This window comes from Peromyscus leucopus, chromosome 2, assembly GCF_004664715.2.
Source record: "Peromyscus leucopus breed LL Stock chromosome 2, UCI_PerLeu_2.1, whole genome shotgun sequence".
Taxonomy (NCBI): domain Eukaryota; kingdom Metazoa; phylum Chordata; class Mammalia; order Rodentia; family Cricetidae; genus Peromyscus; species Peromyscus leucopus.
In genome coordinates, this window is record NC_051064.1 from 68,243,811 (window position 1) to 68,270,956 (window position 27,146).

At 44.4% G+C, this 27,146-nt stretch overlaps 1 protein-coding gene across 6 annotated transcripts in view; it reads right to left on the reverse strand.

The window, feature by feature from the left end:
• The window catches only part of Slc44a1 (solute carrier family 44 member 1), a 188,473-nt gene extending 161,767 nt beyond the window's left edge, over positions 1-26,706 (reverse strand). For 3 of the 6 annotated variants that reach the window (XM_028857758.2, XM_037202648.1, XM_028857755.2), the window contains exon 1: positions 25,015-25,304. In XM_028857758.2, coding sequence (XP_028713591.1) covers positions 25,015-25,047 — 33 coding nt within the window. In that variant the 5' untranslated portion in view covers positions 25,048-25,304. Of the gene's footprint in view, positions 1-25,014; positions 25,305-26,640 lie in introns of those variants that run through there. The other 3 variants (XM_028857757.1, XM_028857756.2, XM_028857754.2) reach the window with 2 other exon arrangements.
• Between the last annotated feature and the right edge of the window lie 440 nt (positions 26,707-27,146).

Consider the following 27,146-nt stretch of genomic DNA (forward strand, 5'->3'; position numbering starts at 1 on the left):
CTTCCTGAGTGTGGTCCTAGAGTAAACACCAATGGGTGTACTTAGTGGCCGTGGTTTGTCTTGTTTTTAGCATTTACTGGACTATTTGTTTAAGCTTTCTTGGTTTTTAGTGTTCTATCCTAACCTTTTTTTCCCACCAACCCTATTATTTCCAGGGCCTGATTCTGCTCATATGGAGTTATTCCAGGTTTATCTATGTAGTTTGGCAGCAGAAACATTTGTATCTCTCATAGAACCAATTTAGACTAATGCCACCTACTGCTTACTACAGAGTAGTCTGTTTGATATCAGGTAGGTAGGTAGACAGACAGACAAGACAGGCAGACAGATAGAACAGATACATACATACATACATACATACATACATACATACATTCATACATACATAGAGAGGATGGATGGATGAATGGATGGATGGATGGAAGATAATACATTTATTTGTGTTTATATATAAATTTTTTACATATTATATAAATTTTCTGATCCAGTTAAATGACAGACACAAGAACCTGCCATCAACAAACTTAATACACTTGATTCAAACATTGAGAAGTTTACATCATCAGAGTAGCTAAGTGAAGGGACAGGCTGTGGAAATGACTCAAGTGTATTCAAAAATTGAACACATCCCTACCCAGTCTCTAGTCTTGTCTATAATACCAAATCCCTAATGTCCTCCTGCACAGTACACTCACAAGGACCTCCCCCCACTAGGTAAATCACAATCCCACCTCCTCACAGAGTCAGAGTAGACAACTCAATGCAGCTTCTCACAGCACCACATATCATCAGGAAGTGTTGGTGGTGCCATCTCCTATATATGATGAGAACTGACCATTTCCACCAGCTGGCTACTACTGCTCAGTCATCACCCTCTTGCTTAGATCTTTGAACAACTGTTCCAGATACTTCTGCGCTTGACCCCACAACACGAGTTTCCAGAGTGAAAGCATGTTGTTCCTGTGAATACCTCACAGCCTTACTCAGAGGAAAGGGCAATGCTGCTGTGGTCTGAAGATTTATTTTCATATGTATGTGTGCCAGGTGTATGCAGGTACCTGTGGAAGCTAGAAGTCAGCCCCAGATCCCCCGGAGCCAGAGTTAGAGGTGGTTGTGAGACACCCAGTGTGGGTGCTGGGAACCAAACTTAAGTCTTCTGAAAGAGCAGTCACAGCTCTCTACCACTGCGATACCTCGCCAGCCATGAAAGGATGTTTTTATACTGATGTATAGCATCCTAGATCCCTGGTACCCACCACCTCTGATCTACTCCCTTCCCTCCAGCTGTCCCACCACTCTGGCTTTCTTGCTGACTTTTCTCCCTCTCAAATGTGGTTCTCTCTCCTCAATTTTGGCTCACTGTCCTTCTTCCTTTCCCGGCTATTAACCTAGTTTGTTTCTTCATCACTGAGGCTTTTCCTGAACACCCTACTATAAAATGTGACACACACACACACACACACACACACACACACACACACACCACACACACACGGACACACACACACACACGGGCACACACGGGCACACACGGACGGACACAGACACAGTTACCTCTTATCCTCTTTCCTACCTCACTTTTCTCCACAGCAGTGTAGATCTCTGTCAGCTAAACTAAACGTACCTAGTCACAGATCTAGTCTAGTCTGGAAAACCAGCTTGGTATTCTGTGCTGTATCCCAGCATGTAAAATAGTTCTTAGCACATAAAAATGCTGTTCCTCCTCACTGAATGGATGAATCAGGCTCACTGTATGAGATGATGACAGAGCTGACAGCTCAAGACTGTGACTCTTGAGGCTATCACCTCACCCATCACAAATGCAGCAAGAATCTGGAAGACGATGGAACGGAGACACAGCCTTTATTACTGTACTGCAGACGTACAACTAAGTTGTGAAAACTTGTTCAAGAGATTTATGGAGCTGCTTCTGCAGATCAAGGACACTTGGAATTAAAGGGCTTTGAGTGGCTCGACTTGTCAGACCCCCTGGTGACTCACAAGATTGTGCTTCCATGATAGGACAAGACATCCCAACACACCACACTGAAGCTGCTGGGGGTGGGGGAAATAGGCGCTCTCTGGACAGGATCGAGGGAAGAACAGCAGAGCTGGGCTTCACAGCGGACAACCTGTGAACAAGGAACTGGAGACCATGCTTCCTAGTTAACCTGCCCCCAGGCTTAATGGATTCCCGGAATTTAAAAACCAGAGCTTTCCCAGAAGTCAGTTTCTAAAGGTCACTAATTTTTATAAGAACTGTCACACTTTTAACTGTCTGTGTTTGCCTCTGAGGCACAACCCCCAGGGAGAGGCCTGAATTATCAAGCACTTATCACACTGGCATTGCTCACATTTTCCTGAACAAAATGCAAGAGCTGAAAGCAAAATCTGCCCAACACAAAGTCAATATCCATGACAGTCTGAAGATGAATTACAAGCTCAGTGCTAGCCTGAAATGTCTGACGTGCACTCAACTTTGCAAAGTGTTTATAATCCCGGACACCGTATAACACTCCTGTTCACAAGAGAGCTAAAACCGGAGGACAATACCACCTCTGAGGTAATGCCAGAGTTATGGCAAACCAAGGCATGCCTCAAAGCCCACCTTATAGTTGCAGACGATGGTATTCCTTCAAATGTCACTTTAGTAAGCAATGTACTAGGATGAGAGCTAGAGCTCTAACTTTGTGTAGGGGAGGGGAAAGCTTAACTTTGTGCTCCTGGAGAAAAAAAGTTTATGAAGTTATTTTCTAAATTGACTTCTTGTTAGTTTTGAAATCATAACATCACAAGTATGTTTTGGCTATTATTAAGGAATCAAACATCTGCCTGGTGGCACATCCTTGTAAGGCTAGCTTGCAGGAAGCCAGGGCCAATCGGATCCTGAATAAGGTCAGCCTGGGTTGCATTGCAAATTCCAGGCCAGTCAAGCAAATGGTGGCATACCAATATCAATTTCTTAGTTTTAGCAAACACACTACGCCGTGGGAAATGCAATGACTATAAGATGCTGGAGGGAAGACACACACGGGAACACTACTACGCTAACTTTTACTCGGTATATATTCAATTATTTGGAAATAAAAGTTAAAAGAGTCTGTGGTGATATATTGTGTACCTTAATAAAATATCAGAGAACAGAACTAGATTAAACACAGAGGCAGTGGTGGCACCCACCTTTAATCCCAGTACTTGGGAAGCACACACGCCTCTAATGGCTGGGTGGAGAAAGGTAGATAAGGCGTTAGGAGACAGGAACCAGAAGACTTTTCAGTCTGAGGAAGCTCATTTGGCTACAGGCCTTTCGGCTGAGGCTCTACCAACTGAGGAGGCCTAGAGGAAAGACACAGCAGTAACTTGTTCCTTTGTCTCTCTGATCTTTCATTTACCCCAATGTCAGGATCCAGGTTAACTATTATAAGACCTTTAGAATTTCAAACAGCAAGGATCCTAATCCTAAATCCAAAATAAAATTCTGAAGGTGAGGCATTGAAGAAAATCCAATGTCACAAAAATCGATTTGTATCGACTCACTCAAACACAAATAAAAGAAAATTGCCTTAAAATTACAACAGCAATTACATATGCATGGACCTTGAGTTAGAACGAACCATTATTTAAACTAAATATTGGGTGTGGAAGACATTCTAAATTTGGAAGAGATTTTTTTTTTATTAAAACATTTCTAATTAATTTATTACTATTGGAGGAGGCCACCCAAGCCTTGGTGTGGAGGTCAGAAGACAGCGTTCATAAGTCTGTGGGATCCTGGGATCTAACTTGGAGCTTTGTACAGCAAGTGACTTCACCTCTAGAGCCGGTCACCAGCTCTGCTTGCATTAGTGTTTTGAGACAGGGTCTCATTCTATGAACTCACTTGTAGTCAAAGCTGACCTCAAATTCTGGGTAGTCGTCCTGCCTCAGCCTCCCAAGTGCCAGAAGCCACCATACTAGGCTCTGAAAAGGAGTTAGAGTGTGTAGTAACTGTCTCTATTTGCTCCAACTGTGAGTAACTATTTTTTTTTCAAACTTAATAAAAGTACATAAAGATTTTATAATCTGATGCCACACATTCATTTGGGTATTAACGTGACTAGAGTTGAAAACAATGGGAGGCTACTTCTGTTCCTGCAAGCTTATACACTCATGTTCAGTCTCCATCCCCACCTCCTGCACCTGTATGGACTCTGAAGAGTTCTCCCTCTCAACTGCATCACCAGCCAGAACCCTGATCCTTCCCATTCATCTCTACTCGATTTTCCCCTCTGTTATTTAATTTTCCAGAGACTGGCCTAGGATACATCACTTCTGTTGAAATAAAATTAAACCTAAACAAGAAAACTCTAAAGGCTCCCCCACTGTTTAAAGAAGAGAAAACAGTATCTTTCAGGAAAAGGGATGTACTGAAGCTACTAGTTCTCATATGCTTTCCAAGGCAGAGCCCACTCTGTACAACACATAAGTTCCAAAAACACTAAATTTTCCACAAATTCAACAACTTCCTCAGGTTTCTTCCTCATTAATAAAATGATTTTGACTCATACTTGCTGGGTGTTTAACGTCCTGGACACAATGCTAAAGGGCTCGCGTGCAGTTGGTCTTGTTCTGTTTTGTTGTGAAGCCTTCTAACCAACCCTTAGGGTTACATGCTACTCATTGAGGAAACGTCAGAAACATTACTAATTCCCAGGGTTTCTTGACTAGTCCGTAATCATGAGAACTTGAACTCCAAAGTCCAAACTCTGAATACAATCTTCCTTCCAACATCAATCGCTTTGTCAAGTCTCAGAAAGACGGTGAGTCAAGTACCATCCCAATCCCTCCCTCTGGACATGATCATCTCCTTCCATGGACCCACATGACTCTAATTACCTTCTGTTGATCCTATTATCCTCCCTCATATATAAATGACAAATATTCACCTCTGTGTTGCTACTACATTCAAGCACTTTCAGAATGAGAATAATTAAGTTTTTAGCATACACAGACCTATGATGGTGGACTGATGGGCAAGCAACTATCTCTCAGTATAAAGACTTCATATTCATGCTGGGCGGTGGTGGCGAACGCCTTTAATCCCAGCACTCGGGAGGCAGAGGCAGGCGGATCTCTGTGAGTTTGAGGCCAGTCTGGTCTACAGAGTGAGTTCCAGGAGAGCCAAGGCTACATAGAGGAACCCTGTCTCAAAGGGGGCGGGGGGGGGGGGGGGGAGCATAGCTTGAATCTTGGCAACCTATTAGTCAATCCTAGCTCTACCACAAGGAGCCTAGCACAGGGCCTCAGGACAACTTGTTCAGCCTGTGTGTGCCTTGATTTCCGTACCTGTAACATTTGTGAGAAGGGCTATGACACACACAAAATATATAGCACTGCACACAGCAAAGAAACACTTGACAAGCACAGAAATGTTTCAGGACTCTGTCTACTATGGGAGTATACACAGCGCACTGAAGTACGCCCTATAGAACAAAGCTGTATATCACTAAATTCTAGGCATAAGGACTTGTTTTATAATCAGTGTGGACCACAGATGAAGGTTCCCTGAGAGGAAAGGATATGAGCTGACTCATCAGAAGACTGTTTGGACAGAATGAAGAAAATGTCTAAATAAGGACATTGTAATTAAAAGCAGTGAGGACAAGAGCAGAAGCTTTTTCAAAAAGGCCACCATGCCCCCAGAACAGTTCTTGCTTAGTAAAAGAAGACCATATGAGTAAAATGAGGGCAAAATCCAGAGGGAATTTTAAATACAATGCTGAGGAAAAAAAAAAAAGATAAATTGCTAAAGAAAATAGGAGAAAAAGGGGGAAGCTTGTACAGCTCAAGAGAAGGGCCCAGCAAAACGGAAGTCAGTTTATCTAAGGAAGGGGAAGAATTTGCTGAAGCAGATCTTACTGAGACACAGTCTTGGCTATTCTTAACCCATCGCTGACACTCCTACTCCACTGTGGCTTTAAGCATGATGACAAATATCCAAATACAGAGAGAAAAGTAATGGGAACTAGCCATTGCCGTGTGCCTACAGAGACACGGACAGAGAACTGGAGACCACAGAACTGAGGGCTTCATACAAATGCTGTTTAATCCCTAGTGAGCTTTCAAAGCCAAAGGGGGGGAGGGGCTAGTATTAACATTTCTCAGAACAATAACAATAACAATAACCAAAATAAACAGGTTCTCCTGAAGAAAAAAAAAACAAAAGCAGTAATCGTAGAGCTACTACCCAAAGAAATAAGCAGACAATGGGGACTCACACAACGATGTGACTACCAGGCTCTACGGCTGCAATGGATCCTGAGCTCCTAGATCCCTGTTTAAATGAATGTACCACTCAGACACAATTTTACACAAATCATCTACCATGAAATGGCATATGAGCCCAGCATTGTAGTTTACATATAGATTCTTTTTTCCAAACCAACAGGCACCTGTTTAGAGTTGGGAGTCCCAGAAAGGAAAAACACAGCTCACACACATTAGCAAGAGCATAACAAAGCCCATTCATGTCCAGAGTGCTCATTATCTACGTTAAAAAATAAGCAGTGATCTCCACCCTCCACTAATTTATCAACAACATACATCCTAGGAAGGTCTTTTAGTAATTCTTACCCTACGCACAATCACCAACCAACAGTAATAGTTTATGCCAAACACACGATCCCCTTGGAGAATGGCAATGCCACTGTTGGTTCTGGGCACACAGCTCAGTGATGGAGCATATGCCTAGCATGCCTGAGAGAAGTCCTATGCTCAATTCCCGGAACCTCGAACGAAAATATGAAACAGGAGCTTTGACAGTGTCACTGCTGAAAACATAAGAAAGTTAAAACATCTTGGAAGGTGGTACAACTTACTTTTGCAACCCACTTACAGGTGTAGACCACAAGGAACTCCAGAGGCTCTGCATTTGTTTTTCTCTCTGAGCAGATGGGGGAGGCCCCCTTTGACAATTTTTATTTTTTTCCAATTAGCCAGCAGGCCATTCATCAATCTTAAGTGGAATTCATGGCACTTGAAAAATAATGAAATGACAAAAATTTGCACTATAATTCCAGCTCATTTGTTTACTAAGTAACCTTGGCTCTGTAACCTCTAAAAAATGAAACAATATGTAAAATGCTGAGAGAAAGGCTGGAATATATACCAGTGGCATAGTTCTTGCTTTTTAGGTGTAAGGCCCTGGGTATGAATTCCCCAAACCACAATTTTTTTTTTTAATCTAAGAAAATAACTTCCAACCTAGAAGCTTTCATCCATTCAAATATTAGGAATATATAAGAATAAAAACAAGAGCTAGAGACCTAGTTCAGCAGTTAAGAGCACTCATTGCTCTTTCGGAGGACCTGGGTTCAGTTCTCAGCACCCACATCAGACAGCTCATAACCATCCTTAATTCCTGCTCTAGGAAATCTGATACCCTTAGGACAACTGCATGAAATGTGGTGCACATAAACACATATACACAGACACACACACACACACAGACACACACACACACACACACACACACGTAAGTAGTTTTAAAAAGAGAGATCTTGTGTCAAAAAAATTAAGACAGGGGTTGGGGATTTAGCTCAGTGGTAGAGCACTTGCCTAGCAAGCACAAGGCCCTGGGTTCAGTCCTCAGCTCCGGGGAGGGGGGGGGGCTAAGACAAATGCAAGTTATTAAAAATTTTGCTTAATAAGAATAATCTGGCCGGGCGGTGGTGGCACACGCCTTTAATCCCAGCACTTGGGAGGCAGAGCCAGGAGGATCTCTGTGAGTTCAAGGCCAGCCTGGACTACCAAGTGAGTTCCAGGAAAAGGCACAAAGCTACACAGAGAAACCCTGTCTCGAAAAAAAAAAAAAAAAAAAAAAAAAAAAAAAAAGAATAATCTGAGCCGGGCAGTGGTGGTGCACACCTGCACTCAAGAGGCAGAGGTAGGAGGATCTCTGTGAGTTCGAGGCTAGCCTAGTCTACAGAGTGAGTTCCAGGAAAGGCACAAAGCTACACAGAGAAACCCTGTCTCGAAAAACCAAAAAAAAAAAAAAAAAAGAATAATCTAAATAATCTGAGTAAAAGACTAGATAAACAAGTAATAATTAGGAAAGAATCCAATATTATCAACTCAGTAAACCAGTAGACCTTTAAGATAAATAAGGGACAAATTAGTACATATCCTTCAATAATAGCTCTAAATGTAAACAGTCATAACTTTCCAATTAAAAAAAAAAATACATGTGGGCTGAATGAATTAAGAACCAAGATCCAACTGATTGCTCTTTGCAAGAAACTCACCTTACTGGGAAACACCACACACACACACACATACACACACACACACACACACACACACACACACACAACATACACATGGGGGGGGTATGAATCAGAAATGACATTCCATACAAACATGTAGTAATTATCTGAGAACACATGTAGTAATTATCTGAGAATGCATGTAGTAATTATCTTCCTATCCAGCAGACTTCAAGCCAAACTTAGCCAGAAGACATAAAAGTCACAGCAACAGAGGAACAATCCATAAAGACATGGTGGTACATGCCTATAATCCCAGCAACTCGAGGGTGGGTTGGATTATGAGTTCAAGGCCAGCCAGATTACAGAGTGAGTGATTCTACATACATATAAACCTAATGTTAACATGTATTGCACATAGAGAGACAGGTGCAAAAACAATAGTGGGTGACTTTAGTATCACTTTAACGGGAAATGTTGCAAATGAACCTTAAATCCAGAGCTTGGGCAATGCAGAGTCAGTCAACTAGGTGAACATTTAGAAACCAATTAATGGTAAGTACAAAAAAAAAAAAAGCAAACAGCAGAACAAGAACAGAACAGAACTTTCACACCCAAGGACAACAAACCATAAAATACTCTATGATTCAGTGGAGAGCATTTACTTAGTCATAGTGTAAGGACTAAACATTAATCCAAAGTCACAACATTCTATAGAGAACAAAGGTGCCCACATGAACAGCGTATACAGGATGGAGGCAAAGGATAGGGTTGGAAGAGCTCAATCTTCATCTTCCAGAGCAGAAACAGATGCTGCAAACTGAAGAAAGAGGTAGCAGACGTACTAGCATGGTAAAGATCTAACGGACCCAAAGATTTAGAATGACGGCCTCAGGACAACAGAGGACAGGGTGGGATGGGGTATCCCATCACTTTCCTTGTTTAAATGGCAAGCACTTAGAGAGAAGGCTCAGCAGTCAAGAGCACATACTGAGTCCTATCCCCCGCAGCCACACTCCAGCTTCAGGACACTTTTCTCTATCTAGCCTCCCTGGGCACCTGCAGTCACATACACATACCCACTTCACAGGAATACTCATATAAATAAAAATAATAGTTTTTTAAAAATAAATGACAAGCACCAGAAATGTTTAGTGCTTTAAAATGTGTATATGTAGCTTTTACATATATAACATACATATAAAATAATACGTATTATTACATAATAATCTTTTAAACAGAGCATAAAGAAAAATGAGTCCAGAATAACAAAGGCTCTGGAACCACCGCTTTCTTTTAAATATGACAGGTTTTTACACTTAAAAGACAGACAGAGAGACCTACATATAAAATTCGGCAAACACTGAAGGCTGGTTTCAACTTTTCATTTTATGTGACTAACAGGTACAAAATCAGGGCCAAGGATGAAGTTACAAGGACATAAGATCGGCCATGAAACCAAAGTCTCCAATAACTGCAGAAAGAGTTCTCAGTAGCTGGAAGAATTTATGCAAAGCCTGAACCAAACTCACTGACATGATATAAAATTCACGGCTGCCTCAGTGCTAACTGTCAGCCCCAGCCATTGTTTGATTTCTGGAGAAAATTTCCACGTCAAGCAGGTGGTAGTGGTACATTCTTGTAATCCTAGCACTCATGAGGCAGAGGCAGGAGGATCGCTATGAGTTCCAGGACAGCCAAGGCTACAAAAAGAAACCCTGTCTTGGGGTGGGGGATGGGGGAAGAAAATCCATGTGATAACTTTCTTTGAATTAGCACCATGCCCAGACACGGCTAGAAACTGTCATAGGTGAAGATTGGGCACCAGATACACTTCCGCTTCCATTTACACCGCTCCTACCAACGACTAAGTCTTCAAAATAATTTGATTACCAATCACCTAACATATCCATGGGAGCAGACAAGGTAAAACACAGACAGAAGAGAGAATACATGTCTGAGTGGGAGGCAGCTGGAAGATAAACAAGATGGTCTCGTACAGTGTAAAATGGATAGGAAAACCTGGGCCCCTGTATTCTGTGGTTCCATGGCTAGGGATCGTTAAGCAGGTACTATACCCAGTAAGCGTGAGACTTAGGAACCATGACATGAGCAGCTGAGCTCTTGGTGGTGAGAAGTCAGAGATCTGTGATTCAGTCACATGAAGAAAAGTAGCAAAGGTGACCAGACTAGTCAACAAAAATTCCTTTCTTTTTTCTTCCCCTGAGGCAAGGTGTCATGCACCCCTTCCTCCCCATCCTACCCCTGCAACACACACACACACACACACACACACACACACACACACACACACACACACACGATGCTTGACTATATTAAGAAAGAGATTCAGCTCAGGCACATTGACAAAGGCCCACCTCCCTCCACTCTGTCTCTTTTATTGATGTTTAGGAATGGTTGGTTACATGTACAGAGATATACTAAGAATTTTTAATTTCCAAACACCTGTACACACATTCAACTTTGGCACATCTATAGACTAATTTCAGCTCTTCATTCTATCTGGCTAATGGGTTCAGCAGAATCAGGGCTGAACACAGCACTGTCTACTTTTAGAGGGAAGTCTCATTCTTTAGTTGGACCCACCAAGCTGCACAAGTCAATACATGTTCAACAGAACCAACACTTCCCTTTTTATTTCATGGCATCTTTGATTCTTTGACTTTTTCTCTTCCACATCATCCTTCTGTTCTGGGAAACTCCTTACTCCTGCCCACATCAGAGAAAAGTCATGTTTGCAGCTCTACTGCAGTCCACCCTGCTGGTGGCACTCGGACAAAAGTATTTAGGATCTGCAGCTCTCCTCCTGTTCTCCTGGACCATCCAAGACAGGCATTGAAATCGTGGCTTCCATCATGTTCCTCTGCACAGTGGGTCAGAAAAAGGGTGTGTGGATGGAGACAGGGAAGAAGGGAAGGAGAACCATATTCTTATAGATGTATGGCATGTGCCAATGTTCCTGCTGTACTTAGGTCTTAATGTGGTCCAGAGGGTTCTATCATATGCTGTCCCTTCCCAAGATCAGCTAGCCATAATTAACACCTTCATTAAGACTTCATTATAATTGAGGAACACATGCCTAGATTAGGTTCAAAAGCAAAACCAGAATTAACAGGAACATTTATTAACTCAGAATTGTTTTGATTTTCATATTCCATTCCATTTTCCTCAATTGACAAGCTATATCTTAGTCTTGAGATGCATCATTAGTATCATAAACTAAGGTTTTAGTCTTCTAACACCCTACCCCGCTCAACATGCACTGGGATTCATTATTGACTTGCGTCTACCAAACGTCAAGTCTGCCCTCCACTCATTACTGATGAAAGACCTTTGATCAGCAGTCCCATCCAGGAGGGATTTACAGGGTTAAGTGGTCAGTGTCACTGCCACTAGTGTCTTGGTGGCAAACCTGAAGAAAAGAAAACACCTCAAAACAGACAGCTGTTTCCCCTCTTGCTCTTGGCCCACATGGTCCCATGGTAGTTTAAATTCTGAGGCTTTGTAATTCAAGTTTCTTTTGTAACCCACTTGCCTGTCCCTAATTTCCTTGGTGTGATGGTTAGTCTTCATTGAAAACTTTAGAGTTCAGAATCACCGTGGAGTTTGGTAAGGCACACCTCTGTGTATGTCTGTGAGTCTGCAGAGATCAGCTCAAGATTTCGAAAAGGCCCAGTGTGAATGTGGGTAGCACCTCGCATGGCTGAGGCCCACAAGCAGTACATGGGGAGAAGGAGAAAGCTAGCTGAGTACTTGCACCCCTCTTTTCTGCTTCCTGGCCTGCCATGATGAGAACTGCTCAGTTCAGTTTACCTTACTGGCTATGGTGACTGACTCTCTAAAACTGTAATGCTTGATCCTAACCACATTAATTTTTCCATAAAAGATGTTCGGGTCAAGAGGTACAATGAACTCACAGCTGGAGACCCCAAACCACTCATATAAGAAACAACGAAGGCATGGTCATGCTTTCTTGTCTCTGCCAACACACAAGGGCACTGTGAGTTCAAGGCCAGTGTGAGTACACAGTGAGATACTGCACCAAAAAGCAGAACAGGGGAGGTGAGAATCCAGTTGGTAAAAATGCCTGCCACACAAGCCTGGCACTCCTGACAGTGGTCCTCTGCCCTCGCATGTTTAAAAATGAAAAATTAAAAGGAAAGAGGAATGAAGAAAGGAAAGGAAGGAGAAAAGGAAGGGAAGGAAGAGAGAATGGAGGGACTTGAGTGACCAAGTTTAATGTGCTCAGACTTTTAAAATCTGTGTTGGGGAGGGAAGCTGCTTCGTGATCCAACAAATTTGGTTTAAGTTTTTTGTTTGTTTGTTTTTATATATACAGGGTTTTGCTTGCATGCACATCTATGCGCTATATGTATACAGTGCTCTTGGTGGGGGAGAGTGAGAAAGGGGCACTGGATCACCTGGAGTTACATACAGATGTCATGAGCTGCCATGTGAGTGTGGGGACTCAAAGCCCAGTCCTCTGAAAGACTAGCCAGTGCCCTTAAGCACAGAGCCATCACTCCAGTCCCTCCAACAACTTTCTTATTGCTTTTACCACATCCATTTTTGTTGTCACTTGGGGCCATGGAATTGAAAGTACCATCTCAATCAGGTTTTTCAAAGTCAACTCGGCAGGATGTAAATCCTTAAGTAACAGGAGCAATGCAGGATGGATGTTGCTAAACAGAAAGACATTTACAGGATGGCTAAGTCCAGTGAAGGCCAGGAGGCAAATTCTCTTCTGGACGTGGGCGTGAGGGTAAGGAAATGACCTTCTAACATGTCAGCATGTACTATGACTTCTCAAGGAGGGACAAGGAGCAGGCAGAAGGTGGCTGGAGTTCTCAGTTGTCCTGACTGCAGACACTTCAGAGGAGGAACAGCACACAAGCCTTCGAGCTTCAGGAGCACATGCTTCAGGGAGTGAGCAAGGCATTTTTGCAGAAGTCATTTGTATCTTTAAGTAAGACAGACAGAATATGGAACAACCCCCACCCGGCAAGAGCTAAACATTAAGTAGCTGCATAGGGAGTCTCATTCTCTGTTGCTTGTTAGCCACTCAAAAGAAACAAACGTTTCCAGTTGGTCATGGCTTACTTTCTCCAATTAAACTGTATTTTGAAAAGGTTTCAAGGACCACCAAACTAGAATCACACTCACTTTTAAAATGAAGTGTCTTCTTAAACTATTGTTTTCCAAGCCTTCCTAACCAAATCTGACTGAACTGTCAGCAACTGTCTTAAAACACAAACCAAGCAATAGGCAAAATACTCTGTGTGTGTGTGTGTGTGTGTGTGTGTGTGTGTGTGCATCTGTGTGTCTGTGTATGAAGAACCAGTGAGTTCTGAGGGAAAGACAAGTTCACAGTCACATTAACAAACCTACTTCCATGATAAGCTTTCTCAGACCTAAGTCCTCAGAGGAAAATACAGGAAGGCCCAGGAGAAAACGCAGCCACTGAGTCTCAAGTTTTATAAAAAGTACTTATATCAACCACTCACCAATATACACTTTTTAAAAAAATCAATTATATTTATTGGGGAGCCCCACAGCACAGCACATGACTGGAAGCCAGCAGACAATCTACAGCAGCCCATCTCTCCTTGCATCACGTGGGTTTCAGGCTATTACTCACACAATCACAACATTCTTGAGCCTGTTTCATCTATAAACTGGGGCTAACTCAGGCAGCCATCTTAGATCTTAGAATACAATAGGAAATGTGTAACCTGGGCCCTCCAATCAACACCCAGGGGTAACTGGCAATCTGTATAGCTGCCTGCTCTGATTTAGTGCCTATTATGGTTTAGTTCTGAAATGGATCCCAGAGGCTAATGGATCTGAATACCTGGTCTATGCTATTCTGAAAGGCTGTGGAGCCTGCCTGGCAGAGACTGGTCTTTGACAGTGAGCTAAGAGGGTGGACCTTTGAGGGTTATAGACGGCCTTGCTTCTAGACTGAGATCTCTGATTCTGGATCTGTCAAGATGTGAACAAGCTGCTGTCTCATGTTCCTGGCAAAAGGGAGCTGTCTCAGGCTTTGTACCTTCCACAGAATTATTTGTATCTCCCAAAACAGCATCCAAAACAAGCCCTTCCTCCCCAAGTCACTATTATAGTGCCTTCCCCTGCTCCTGGGCAACCACCCATCCTTGAAGCTCCTCCCTGCTCACTGAGTAAAGCATGTTCCCAAACCCATCTGTGATCTCCAGTTGATTAGGGGATGCACTAGCTGACGGCACCAGGAATCACCTCTAGGGAGGCCATTCAAAATTCGATTCTCCTTCCTCTCCCCACTTATTAGCCCCACCAATTCCCAAGTCTATCAATCTCAACAGCCTTTTCTCACTGCAGAGGAGTTCTGAATGCCACTGCAAACATCTGTCCTTGAAGTCCGCATTTAGGCATGAAAGCCTTCCTTACTTCAGCTCCACAAGGTCTCTTCTGCTTCCTCAACTCCACAAGGTCTCTTCTGCTTCCTTAACTCCACAAGGTCTCTTCTGTTTCCTCCGGGCCCTCTGTCTTGCATCATTCCCCCAGAAGCACAGATACACTGTCACACTGGGCTTCTTTAAATGCCCATGGCTGCCCGTTTCCCATCCATTCACACATGAACACCCTCCCTTGGCATCTCTCCCGCCTCCCCGGTCAGGTCTCCTTACCACACTGAAATGTAGCAGCTCCTGTGTCTCTCCTTGCTGGACCATGCTCTCCTTTCCACTGCTCTTCTTCCCAATATCTCTAACCTCTCACTCTTTCTAAATGCAGGTAAGGTGAAGAGTCATGTTCAGGAAGCCAACTGCGGCACCCCTCTTCCTCACTCCCTAAGCTCCTAGGCCCACCTCAGCCTCTGCCCACGACTACTACCTATTTCATTCTTAGCACTCAGCCCCCTAACACAGGGAATATTTTTGGATTCAGGGTCAGTATTCTGAAGTTCAAATCCGAGGCTACCTTTTTAAAGGGAGCATGAAAGAAAGAACTTTTCAGTTGACATTAATCTGGAAGCTTCTGAGAAGTTTTTATCATTTGTACAGTTTGAGACAAGTCCATGAAGTTTCCATTTTCTTCTGGTGACACCAAGGTACCAATGACCTAAGATAAGGCCCAAATAAGTGAGCTGGTGTCGGGACTGAAATTCAAACCCACAGTCTGGCAGCTTCCACACTCCTTCCGGTACCTAATGGTGCTCAATCCTCTGGTGCTAACAGCCTCTCAGAAGAGGGATGAAAAACCTCGGCAGCAGGTCAACCACCACTTAACCACTAAGGGAGGACACACTAAATGCAAATGGATTTTATATTTTAAAAAGGAAGGAAAGCTTTTTAAAATCAGAATACAAAAATTAAGCCTGAACTCCTAAATAACACAATAGGGCCCACGAGGTAGCTCAGTGGTTACAGGCACCTGCCACCAAGCCTGATGACGACCTGACTTCAAGTCCAGGAGCCCACATGGTAGGGAGGACTGACTTCTACAGTTTGTCTCTGACCTCCACATTCGCATACCCACCCACAATAAATAAACAACATAAGCAAATAAGGTCACCACAGAAGCGCTCCTGCACATCGTATGACTATACTTTAGATTACTAGAGGAGGTCGACAACTTTTTTAAATGGCTTTTAGTGTAGGCTGTCAAGCAGTACCCCAAGAGGGTTACTCCAATTTATTCAGCAAATCGATAAAGTCTATTTGAGTCAAAACCACAGAGGCAATTAATATTATTCTGCTAACTTATATCAAGGTCACTGGCATAGAGGGGTGCCCCTCCTTTAGCCTGAGTGGTAACAAAACTGAACATGTTTACACATTCACTGTTTACTTCGGGCACGCAGAGAGAGCGCTTCCTATCAGGGATATTCTAAACAATGCGAATCTTCATTCTCACTGCTCTTATAAGAAAAAGAAAAAAAAGCCAAAATTAAGCAGGTGAATGAAAAAACTCAACAGGGCCACTCGTTTTTTGCTTTCTGACTCTAATCTCTCATTCTGCTCAACGCCACAGCTGTAAAGCGCACCAGGTAGTGCTAGGAAGAAACAGAAGGAAAAGAAAATGTTGGGGAAAGTTAAGGAGGAAAACTGAATACCAATCAGACAGAGATAAAGAGCACCAGCAGCCGGAAGCATTCCGCAGAGGCAGGAAAGGAAGAGTGAGGGGCTGGAATGGAAAAGGCTCTCTGAGCCCTTGGGCTCTCCTGGGACCACTCTCGGAGGAATGTTAATTAACTACTTAACAGTACTCCAACCTCAGAAGTTCTTTATCTGACGCTGTTCTTCTGTCAGCCAGAGGGAGGGGCAGTGGGCGTGGTAAATGAGAAAGAAAGGGGCTTCACCCTGACTTGGGGGAGTGGGGCAGAGAGTCACTGTGTGTGTGTGTGAGTGTGTGTGATAGAGAGAGAGAGAGAGAGAGAGAGAGAGAGAGAGAGAGAGAGAGAGAGAGAGAGAGAGAGACTGACTCGGAACTAGGGATTGTAAAAGGTTTCTATTGGAGATACATGAAAATGTCAGGATACACTGAAGAAGTGTGACTTCAAGGACAGAAGAAAATGGCAGGGCTAGTAGCTCCTAGACTCCAGAGGCTACCTTTACACAGCCATCCCAGCACCACTGGGCCCTCCCACTTGGAGCTGTCTGTCCTACCCTACCTACCTGACTTAGAGAGAAATTCTGGTTAGGCTACCAAGTGTGTCCAACCTTCTGACACAGCAACATGTTGTTGCCATGTACAAAGTTCACCTCGGAGAACTACACAGTTGTCACAAAAAGTAAAATAAAATAAATGAAAAATTCTCCTAAAATATTCTGTAAGTTTATCATTTTGTGGTGGGCCGCATTCACAGCTATTCTGGGGCATGTAGGCTGCAGACTGGACCAACCACTAGCTCTTTGCTTCCACGCTGCTAGACACTATACAGGGATGAGGATTATAGCCTTCTGTAATTCCCATCCAAGGAAAACTAGTAGAGATTGTTAGAAAAGGCCATCAGGGAAGACGCAGCCAGCTCCAGATCAGGAGTGGGCGAAGTGAGGAAAGGCTGCCTTCCTGAAGACTGCAGATAGAGCTCATACCAGTAGTCTCCGGCCTCAAGACTCAGGTAGAGGCAGGAGTCTGAAGCCAGCCTGAACTACAAGTGGGAGGGAGGGAGGGAAGGGAGGGGAAGGAAAGGATGGCAGAAGGAGGGAGGGAGGGAGGAAGGGAAGGAGGGAGGGAGGAGGAGGAGGGGAGGGAGGAGGAGGGAAGGGAGGGAGAGGGAATGGAAACAAGGAGACTTGCTTGTCTGAGTCATCATGGAGTCACTGAACAAACTCCCTGGGACCCCACCCCCACCCCGAGAATGAACAAGAAAGAATAAATTCTGTTGAATGTTTCCAGTATTTGGATTCAAGGGTGATTCGATGTTTCCTTCTTTTGGCTGCAACACCCTACGTGACTAATAATGAGGATTCCTGCTCATGTGCCCACAACACTACAAAGTAAAGCATGCAAGCCCATCTTGAAGTAGCCACCTCTTTTTAATTTCTCCATCTTCTCACTAGTTTCTTTCCTTGACATTATACAAATGTATCCAGAAATAACATTTGTGCTTAACATTTCTAGGTATCTGGCAACCTTAGAAATAAGAATATGGAATGGGGAGACAGTGCAGTCAGTAAAGTGTTTGCCTTGCCAGCATGAAGAGTTCAAGCCCTAGCCCAGGTGGAGAAGCCAAGCGTGGCACTACACCCAGCAAGACAGTGAGAAGCTGATGCCCTGGCCCGGCTCCCCAAACTGCCTTCCCCACTAGTGAGCTCCAGGCCAGTGAGAGACCGCGTCAAACACAAAGGCAGAGAGAGTAAGGAAGAACACCAGACTGTCCACCGGCTCCGCTCACATCTACACATACACGTGTACTCACACACACGTGAACACATACACAGAGGAGAATAACTCTCATTTTTAAGAATTTCACTTCTAAATAAATGCCTGTTTGAATATGGTGAGCAACTAACAGGAGTAACAATGTAGTTTTGGAAATTAAATAAATTCTGGCAGTTTATCAAATGTTTGTAAAGCTTTACTACAAACTACTGTTTATGCTGAGAGTAATGGTAAGTCTCTAGCAAGGGAGGAAAAGTTGATATTCCCTGATTAAGTATAATAAAATATACTGAAAAATGCCACTCTCCTTTAAAAACAAAAACAAAGAAGCATGCCCTACTTCAAATAATTAAGAAAAAAAGTAACAAAAGAGAAGAAATTATGTTTCAAAACAACCATGAATCACAGTTCACCAGAGGCTGTCTAAGGATACCGCTGAAATTTGTTGAGATTTCCTCTAAAGAAGAACTAGTCCTTCAGGAAAGAAGTCCACACTGAATTTGAGAGCAGGAGGGCTGGGGGAGCGGCTCATCTACACCATCGGTAGGAAGAGCATATGTTTAATTTGTTCAGATACTTCCCGAGTACCTACAGGAATCAGTGTCCCCAAGCAAAGCCCAGCAGGAACACACAGAGCAGACAAGATCACCCCTTCATCAGCCCAGGACAGAACAAGGGTCAGCAAACAGTCCACGCAAAGAACTCTGAGTTAATCCTGGTGCTTGTGTGGAATAAGGTCCTGAGAACTACTGTGCCACTAAACAGTAGTAAAGCAGCTGCAGGCAGGAAGGATGGCTGTGTCACAACAAAACCTACTTTAGAGCAAAGACATCCAGATTTCATACACTTCTCGTGAAACAATATTCTTTTCCGATTATTTGTCTCAGTCTTCTCATTAAATACGTAAACACCATTCTCGGCTTGCAAGCCATATAAAAACAGGTTAGACTCTATCCATAGGCTACAGCAGGCAGACTCATGGTCTAGATGTCAACAGTAACTATAATTATATGCTTACTGCTATTACGTGCTCAAAGGCCATGGGGAGTTTAATGAAGAGACGTGGCCTAGTTGGAAGGATAAATCTCCCAAGAAGTGAATTTTAGGATGTGACTGAAGGTTAACTAGTCAAAGGCCAGATAGAGGGAAAAGCTGGGGCCTTCTCAACAAGTGAGCACACGTGGAAAAGCCCTGGAAGAGTACCGCAGAGCACTGCCTGAAGAACCCGTGAGGCTGAAACACCGAGGGAAGGGAGGCTGCCAAGGAGCTGCAGGGGACCAGTCCATCCTGTTGATGCTAGGAGAATCCAGTCTGTTCCCAGGGTAATCAGAACCACTGATGATTGTAAGTAGGAGAGGAACACAGCCAAACAGTTTAGACTTCTCAAAGACCATTAAGGCTCCAATATGGAGAAAGATGAGGCGGAAGCCTGAAAGGACACAAGGTACTAGCTAGAGACGATGCTTAGCTAGGAGGTTGGCTGTGATCCAAGAAGGCAAGATACGGTGACAGGCTTGAAAGAACAGAGCCTTCATGACTCAGGCTTCCTATTCCCACAACTACCAGTATCATTCTGTGAACCAGATATACTGAGATATGGGATGAGGATAAATCTGGAGGCCAACTTGGGCTTTAGACACGTGAGCTGAGTATCTACACAATGTTCTAGTGTCAATCAGTTGCTGGTAACGGGTGAAAAGGGGCTTGTTTCAATTTAATGATTCAGTCTGGGAATTGTCCTCACAGGCTGTAATTGGAACCACTGGAGACGAAACTGCCTGGACAAAGGTGATTGTCTCAATCACCAGTGGGTCTCTCCAAATGCTGATGCCCAGACAGTACCACTGAACCAGTTAAATCGGAATCTCCAGGAGTGAGCCCCAGGCGACGGTATTTTTAAACTTCTCCAGTGATCCTAATGTGTAGTCACGGTTGAGAATAATTAAAGATACTAAGAATTAACAGCAAGGGTCCCAGCTACCCCACAACTAGCTCTCTGAACTGACAACTTCATGATTCTGAGTTGTAGTTTAGACCAACAGAACAGGAAGATGGTGATGCTGCTTCATGTCTAGTATCTCCTACAGTCGACAAAAATGAATCCAAACCTACAAAACTGAAAGATTTCCTTAGCATTCTAATGGGGAGGGAGCATGGACAGGGGTGTGAACCAATTACCAGTAGCAAAATATATTTGTATAGCTAATACTCTTCCCAAGTCAGTAGCACTTTTAAATGATAATGCTAACACATCAAAAGGTAAGGCCAGACCCTGTGAAGTCTGGAAGCATTCCCTCTGGATAACCCTGCTTGACCACACCATGGTCCTCCCCAGTTCCTAACTGCAGGTGGTTCAAACTGGTATGAAATTTAACTTGGAAATTCTTTGATACAAAATTGACCTTTCTTTACAGATTACAAAAAAAAAAAAAAAAAAAAAAAAAAGTACACAGCAACTTTAGACTTGGGAACTGTGCATGTGACCACAGGGAAAGCACACAACTCAAGACGCAGACGATGCCAGACGGAAGTCTTAACCAGTGAGTGGGTATCTCCCTCTGTGACTCCAGCCACTTCCCTAACCGCCAAGTCTCCATTTCCTCAGTTATAACAGAAAAGCAAAATCAACCTGAATTCCTACAGATATAAACACAAGAAAATGACTCTGAAAACAGATAAAACAACATACCATTTCAATATTATTTCCCAGCCAATTCTGACATTCATTAACTTTTTAACATACTGGGTGTTTGTCTGCTGGAGGCAAGGGCTTGCTATGCAGCCCTGACAGGCCCGGACACTCCTCTCACTGCCACTGAATGCAGCAATCCAGCCTTCTGAGTGCCTGAACTGCAGGCCTCCACCAATGCAGCCTGGCTTACAGACTTTCTGGCATGACTATTTTTGCTCCTCAATGAAATTTACTTCCTAGATCACGTTTTTTAATTGAACAACTTTGTCTCTGTCAGTAATGCCACTTATCCAATTTCATTTTATAACCTGACTTCAAATTCTAAGCAGATATGAATATAGCATTAGAAAATTGTTGTAAGTTATTCAGATGGTAACAGGTAAACTACTCCTGGTTTTTGTCACTTTCCAAATAAAGCAGCATGGCTAAGAAATGGCAGTTAAATATGTCACCCTCAATTTAAAGGGCTGGTGTCATGACAGTGCCCGAGAGTCTTCTGAAGTGAGGATAGGGTAAAGGGTAGTCTCTTCAATTGGAAAGACTCCTCCCTCTTTCTTTCCAATTCTGAGGTTAGGACTAAGGCACATGGAATTTCACAGGCTTGAGAAATCTCCTTGTCTCCAAAGCACTGCTGTAAGAAATAATGAGCTAGCCATTCAGGACAAAGACTTAGAGAAAGTTGCTAAGCAATCTTTCACAAACCTCCTTCATTTGCACTGGTTTGTCAATGGGAAAGAACGTTTAATAAATTTGAAGATTTATGAGTGAACTTTGAAGTTTAACATTACAAGAGCAGAAATTATGTTAGGTTATAGCAGAAGAAACAAATTATGGAGAGATGGGAATAAATTGTTAGAGTCTTAGGGAAGATTAGTGTGGTAAAAAAAACTTCAGACTGTCTTTACTTTGATGCTTCCTTCAAACAGGCTTTTAGGCAACAGACTTATCATGCACTGGCTTGTTTAGAGCAATTTCCAACAATATGTAATGGTTACTTATTAAGGGAGAAAAAAATCACCCTAAGAGTTCTGTAAGAGCCTCGTTACTATGTATCTAATACTGTAGGGAGTTCTGTAAGAGCTGTGTTACTATGTATCTAATACTGTAGGGAGTTCTGTAAGAGCCGTGTTACTATGTATCTAGTACTGTGCAGACTATTTTGTAAATAATTTACCCCTTTAGCAGTGAAATACCAGCATAGACTATGACATTTTAAACTTAATTCTTAAAGCAGGATAATTATTTGGATGGGAAATTATGTTACCCGGATATAGCAAAGGGAAAAAAACAGTATCAGAACTCCAGAGGATCAAAGTTCAGAAGACCATAAACTCTTTTATGAGTATCTACAACATAGTAACAGACTAGGAGGGGAAGTCAATTATACTTCAACACCCAACCCCAGCAAGAAAATAAGATGTACTTTACATACACTATAAAGTCTAGCTTCAAAGTTAGAGGTGATACTTCTGAGCATATTTTGATAGACAATGCAGGATCTCATCAGAGCTTGCAGTCAAGTCTTAAAATGTTAGTCACTGTACCAACTAAAATAAACACAATCGGAGCCAGGTGTCAGGAGAAAAGGGAAGAACTTGCTCTATTTCACAAATGTGTGGGGCTACTGATGGGACAGGAACAAATGTGGGAGAGGAAGGTGAATTTTTACGTAACAAAGGTGAGTTTGAGTTCAGCAGAGGATGGCCTGTGGGACTAGACCACCAAACACGGGAATTACACAGGCCTGGGCTGGGGGTTCATAATCAGTGACCTGCTGGCCAAATGTTCAAATGTCAGTATGCACTCCATTCAATAGCCACAGCTGAGCCACACAGTGAGACACTATAGTAAGTAGAAAGCTAGGAAAACAAAAGAAGTTTCTACACTCAAGAAATTCACAACCCAGTAGAAAGCAGAATCAAACATAACCTGCCTGCCTGAAAATACATTAATGACCCCTAAGATTAGCTCAGGAATTTACAGTTTTGTATCTAGAGAACATTTAAAGTTATACCCCAATTTTATTTCAATACAACACACATAAATATAAGAGTACTCTAACTGCCTGATGTTTCTAAGCTGTGTTAGAGAGTCAGGAGATTGAGAACACTTCATAAAGAATGATGTCCAAGAAATCTAAAGAAGAAAAAAAAAATGATGACCAGCCCCTGTACATCTGCCCCAATGCTCCACTGAACACCTGAAGTCCCAAAAGCTAAATTCAAAGTCATGTTAACAACTGCTGATGGTTATAGAAATCCACAAGGTGGTAAAAAATGCTCCCCCTCAGGTGCAAGAGAGGAATCTTGTCTGTAGAATGTGACATGCAGAAAACAGTGGCTGTAAGAAGGAAAAGGGAAAGAGAATATATGTCACAGCATTCCGCAACACTACAACATGAAGCAAGAAAACCACATGACTCACTACCCATTTAAAGTGGAGTTCTGGTGCAGAACCCATCCCTCCAAATTATCTTTCATGCCCTGAACAAGCCACCCATAAACTATCAATACTTCCTGTCTTAAAGGCATTTCACCGCCAAATGAGCATGCACAGTAGCCCAATTCCAAAAAGAAGGGCAATGTGAAAGGCACATTTTTTGCTGAAAATTATATTTAAATAAATATTAAATGAACAATGCCCAACTATTAATAGATGTGCCCCCTGCCCCTAAATTCCCAACCAGTTGAAAGGTATATGTTTTTCTACACCTCTATGTGCTAATTTGAAAGCCCTGATCCAGCCTTCCTTAACACCAGCCACATGGTTTTTCTTTGCTATCCTAACTGACTGGGAAGGTATACTAACTAAACCACCCAGCTTAAGAACTGGACAAACAGGATGAATGCCTAATTAGCCACAAATGTCCTCCACTCAATTCTAGTCGTTTCTGTGACAGATCTCAGATTTTTCAGAACAAGTATGCAGGTTATTTAAAACTGAGTTATATATAGTCACTTAGCAGCAAACACTTCTGTGTCACAGACGCTACATCTCTAGAGGAATTCTCCCCCAAAACTAGCATTTTTCTTTGCCAAGAACCCACTAGCCTTTAGAAGCAAGCACATACCCCCCCCCCAAAAAAAAAAAAAAAAAAAAAAACACAAACAAATCACAGACTACTGTTAAATTCTGCGCTAATGAAACTGTGGAGAAACATCCCAGGCGTTGTCAAAGCCTATTTTTCATACACCACCACCAGACAGTTTGATGCAGTATTCCTGATTGCTTTTTATCGTATTTGTAAATACACTCACTAATCCACTAAATTAGGTAATTTACAAACAGGTCCTCTCAGTTATTAGCGGCCAGCAGTCAAGTTCTATTACATCTGACCCTTACACAGTTGTCCAAACATTTCCACCCAGGTTAGAGACTCTGATCGGAAAGGAAGAAGGCGGCTAGCGAAATTTGGATGGGGGCAGGGTGGCAGCTGGGAGAAATCTCTGCATCTCAGCCCTCAGCGACAACATCCAGCCAGTGCCCACAGAAAAACTAAATTCGGCACCTCTTCCTCCTGTTACACTGGCAACAAAGAGGGAGTTTCCGTAACGCTCCCGTCACCCACCAGGTGCCCAATCTCCTTCCCAGTCCAGTCCCCGCGCTCCCGCAGGGGCCTCGGTGCGCCGAGAGGCCGCGGTGCCCGGGGTCAAGGCACAGAGGGGGGATGGGGTGAGGAACGAGGGGGTGGGATCTGTGAAATGGGCCCTGGAAGGGCACGAGGACCCACTGAAGCACCTGATCCTGCCCGAGGGGACCGCAGGCCAGGGGAAATGGGCAGCTTATTAAATGGAGCCGAAACTGGAATAAGGTGGAAGAGAGGTGAAGAGCTCAAGCTGGGGTGCACCTTCTGGGGACACGGGAAACAGTCTGTGGATGGCGCGGGGGGGGGGAGGCTCAGCGGAGGTGGGGAGCAAGCAGGCGGCCCCAAGACGAGGGAAGGGGGGATGCCTCCTGGGGCAGAGCGGGCGCCCGGGGCGCCTCTACCTGCAGGCGGCAGGACGGGCCGCTCAGGTGAGAAAGCGGGGGGGGGGGGGGGAGTGCGGCGGGCAGCGGGGGCCGCGCACGGGTGCAGGGGTCGGCGGGGACCGGAGGGGCGCAGGGCACCGCAGGGGCGCCGAAGGCACGGCTCCGCAGGCGCGCACAGCGCGGGGTGGCATCCGGGCGGGCGGCCGGGAGGCGGGAGCCCCTCACCTGCGCGGCGGAGGCGGAGCTGCAGCAGCCCATGGCGGGGCCGGAGGAGCCCGGAGGCGGCGCCGGGCGCGCAGCTACGCCCCGGAGCCCCTCGGCATGCGAGCCGGCGGGCGCCCGGGGAGGGCGCGGCCTGGCCCCGCACGACTCGGCGGCGACGGCAGCGACGGCGACGGTGGCGAGAACTCAAGAGGCGGCGCGGCTCGGGGCAGGCGCCGGCCACATCCCCCGGCGGCGGCGGCGGCGGCTGCGCGGCTCCGGCTCCGCTCCTGCTGCTGCAGCTGCTCCCCAGCGGAAAGGGGCGGGCGGCGACGGCGGCACCTCCCCCTGGCCCCCGCCTCCCACCGCCCGCGCCCAGTCCCTCTCCCGCTCCCTCTCCCGGGCTGCAGCCGCCTCCTCCTCGGCGCCGCGCGCGTCTCCCATCAGACTCCCCGCCCCTAGTGCAGCGCCGCGCCGCGCGGACGGCGGGGCGACGGCAGTCAGAACGAGGCCGGGCCCTTGGGCGCGCGCCGGAGCCTGCGCGGCGCCGGGCCCATTTCGCGGTGGCACCGAGGCCGCCTTCTGCCTCGGGGCGAGAGGGCGTCTGAGGCCGAAGCTCCCGAAGACCCGGCGGGCTCGCAGCCGAAATGCAGCCGACTTGCTTCCGGACTCGCGAGGCACGGGGAGGGCACCCAGGGTTGCCCCCTCTCCAGGTTGGGCACGCCACGGGGGCCACTGACCCGAAGCTTTTAAGGGCTCTGGCGGATGCTTATGGTACCCAGAAGGAAGCGTCCATGCTAAACCACCCATGGAGAAGGAATGGGTGATAGATGAGGGGAAAAAAAAATCATCTGTTGCTCTTGTCCCCATTTTGCTGATGTGGAAACTAAGCCTTGAAAGAGGCCTACAACGACAGCACCCAAGTGGAAATTGTAGTAAAAGAGCCAGAAATGGGAGGGGAAGGTAGTACTCCAGGCCCTCAAGTCAAAGCCATTTTAGATCTTGACTAAACTTTGTTACACATGGTAGCTCATGCACACACACACACACACACACACACACACACACACACACATCAATTCATATATAAAATTTTACCGAGACGCTATATTACATTCTAGAAATTTATTGACACTAAAATTAAACAGGCGATAAAAAGCAAAGTTACTATTCTCTTACCAAAAACAAAAACAAAACACCTGAATTAATGTGCACTCCGGGAGCAACAAGTTAGAATAGACATGCACAATCTTTAAGAAATTTCCAGTGCTTAAACGTCTTTGAAATAGTGTGACGCAAGAGCAGCTTTAAAATGGCGAGAATAAACAAGGTCATGGTTAACAGTCACAGAACCGTGCATGTATCCCACACTCGTATAAACCTTCAGGTCTCATTTCATATTGTCAACGTGTTTCAAAGACGGAAGCGAAAGGTTTGTTTGCAAAGATACAAGGGAGCGAGACAGCAGAAGGGCTGCCTTGCCAAATAAAAGACAGATTTCAAGGTGACTCAAAGTCAAAAAGGGGAAGAAAATGAACACTGAAGTTGACTGTGCATGTAAAAGAGAAATCTAAGGGGGAGGGGGGCAGAAAAGAAAAAAAAAAAAAAAGGCTAAAGAGGAGAATTCCCTAGTTGGTGTTGTTGCATTACCGTTTCCTGGGTCTGTGGGTATAGATGACTCGTTCCTCCGAACCTCATGTTTCTCTGTAAAGTCCTGATAGCAGACAGGGGTGGCTGCAAACTGTTCTTAAGATTAAATAATGTGGGAAAGCAGCTGATAGGTCAGTGAATAAGCACTCAGCAAGAACTACTTTAGGTCCTTGAATTTTCTGCAGTTTAACTTGAGGTTCTTCCATAGTCATGGGATGGGTGACTAAGTGGTCCCTAATGGTAACCACTGGGTCATTAGCTAGAAGTGAAGAAATAAAACTGTTCATTGCTGTGGTTCCAATTCTGTTCATAAACTCCACAGTAAGACTGTAAACTCCCTGAGAACAAGGGGGTGTATTTTCTTCTTTGTATCTCCCTGTGCTCTCTGGGATGTTTGTTGAATTATTCAATACAGCCAGGAATAAAATCCCTCCCTTGAGATTTTTCCCTCAAAGCCAGAAAAGGACATCTTGTTTTTAACTGAGGGGGGATGCTGAAAGTAAAAT